The following is a 1,229-nucleotide window of genomic DNA, read 5'->3' as shown; positions in this document are numbered from 1 at the left end:
TCATCTCATCTTCTTCATCTCCAAGTCGACTTTTCTTGAAATTCTGCCCATATAAACACCTGTATTCTTTTTAGAAAAGCTCACATTATTCTCTCTCTATTTCTCTTACGAGAATTTTCTTTTTCCTTTTTCCACGTTTTTACTCGGACAAGAAAATCCCAAGTGGGTTCTGATCAAAATTTCAAGAAAACGGAAATTTTAAGGAATCCACTCAAAATTCAGCGAAATTCAGAGGAATCTCATCTGGGTTTTGTCTATAAAACCAGGATTCTGTTCAAATCCAAAATCTAAGCACCAAAAGTTCCCATTTTTTGTCGTTCAACAGTAAAAATCGCACAAAAACTAAAATGAGTAATTCACCGAATATTAGTGGAAATTTGGGCGACTCAAGTGTGATTGAAGATACAGGGAAGACCATAGTGGTGACAATCATACTCCTCGTCTTTGCGGTGGTCTGTGTCGTTTGTGCCCACCTTTATGCAAAATGGTACTGGAACCGCCGCCATGAGAACACCACCACAGGGCGGCGCCACCAAGTAACAGCCGTCACAGCTCTGCGACACGGTCTTGATCCCACTGTCCTCAAAACCATACCTGTAGTTATATTTGATCCTAAGGAGTTCAAAGATGGACTGGAATGTTCAGTTTGCCTTTCTGAGGTCTCTCAAGGTGAAAAAACCAGGCTGTTGCCAAAATGCAATCATGGGTTTCATATGGATTGTATTGATGTGTGGTTTAAATCTCATTCCACTTGTCCACTCTGTCGAGACCCTATTCCGAATCAGAATGAATCCTCGTCGAATTCTAGTAGTCCCGAAGAGACCGTAGTCCCCATTGAAGAAAATCCAGGCCAGCGACCAAATTTTCCCACCAATGTGTTGTTTTGTGGAAATGAGACTCAAGTTAGTACCTTTAGACCTTGTTTGGAGGATAGTCATCAAGATACTGCTACTGCTGCTTCCTCTCGGCCCCCTTGTTCGTCATCATCGGTCTCCACAATTAATAGGCCAGACGGAATGCTTGTGATTGACATTCCAAGACAGGTTAACGAAGAGGAAGACCAAAAATCGCCTGCCCCTTCGCGTTTGAGGTCGTTGAAAAGGCTTATGAGTGGTATTAATCCTTGGAGTCCTAGAAATGTGGATATGGAACAAGGAAATAGCAGCCAAAGCTAAAATCCTCATTCCAATATCTTTACATGGTTATGCACAAATTTTTCAGTAGGAGGG

The 1,229-nt window shown here is 41.9% G+C and overlaps 1 protein-coding gene across 1 annotated transcript; it reads left to right on the top strand.

The window, feature by feature from the left end:
* Positions 1–6: 6 nt before the first annotated feature.
* Positions 7–1,223, top strand: LOC111386052 (RING-H2 finger protein ATL3-like). The gene has a single exon (XM_023010481.1). The coding sequence runs from the start codon at positions 348–350 to the stop codon at positions 1,173–1,175; it is 828 nt and encodes a 275-aa protein (XP_022866249.1). The 5' UTR covers positions 7–347; the 3' UTR covers positions 1,176–1,223.
* The last annotated feature ends 6 nt before the right edge of the window (positions 1,224–1,229 follow it).

This window comes from Olea europaea, unplaced genomic scaffold, assembly GCF_002742605.1.
Source record: "Olea europaea var. sylvestris unplaced genomic scaffold, O_europaea_v1 scaffold33989, whole genome shotgun sequence".
NCBI lineage: Eukaryota > Viridiplantae > Streptophyta > Magnoliopsida > Lamiales > Oleaceae > Olea > Olea europaea.
The sequence above is the reverse complement of the archived record's forward strand: the minus strand, read 5'-3'. Positions and strand labels throughout refer to the sequence as shown.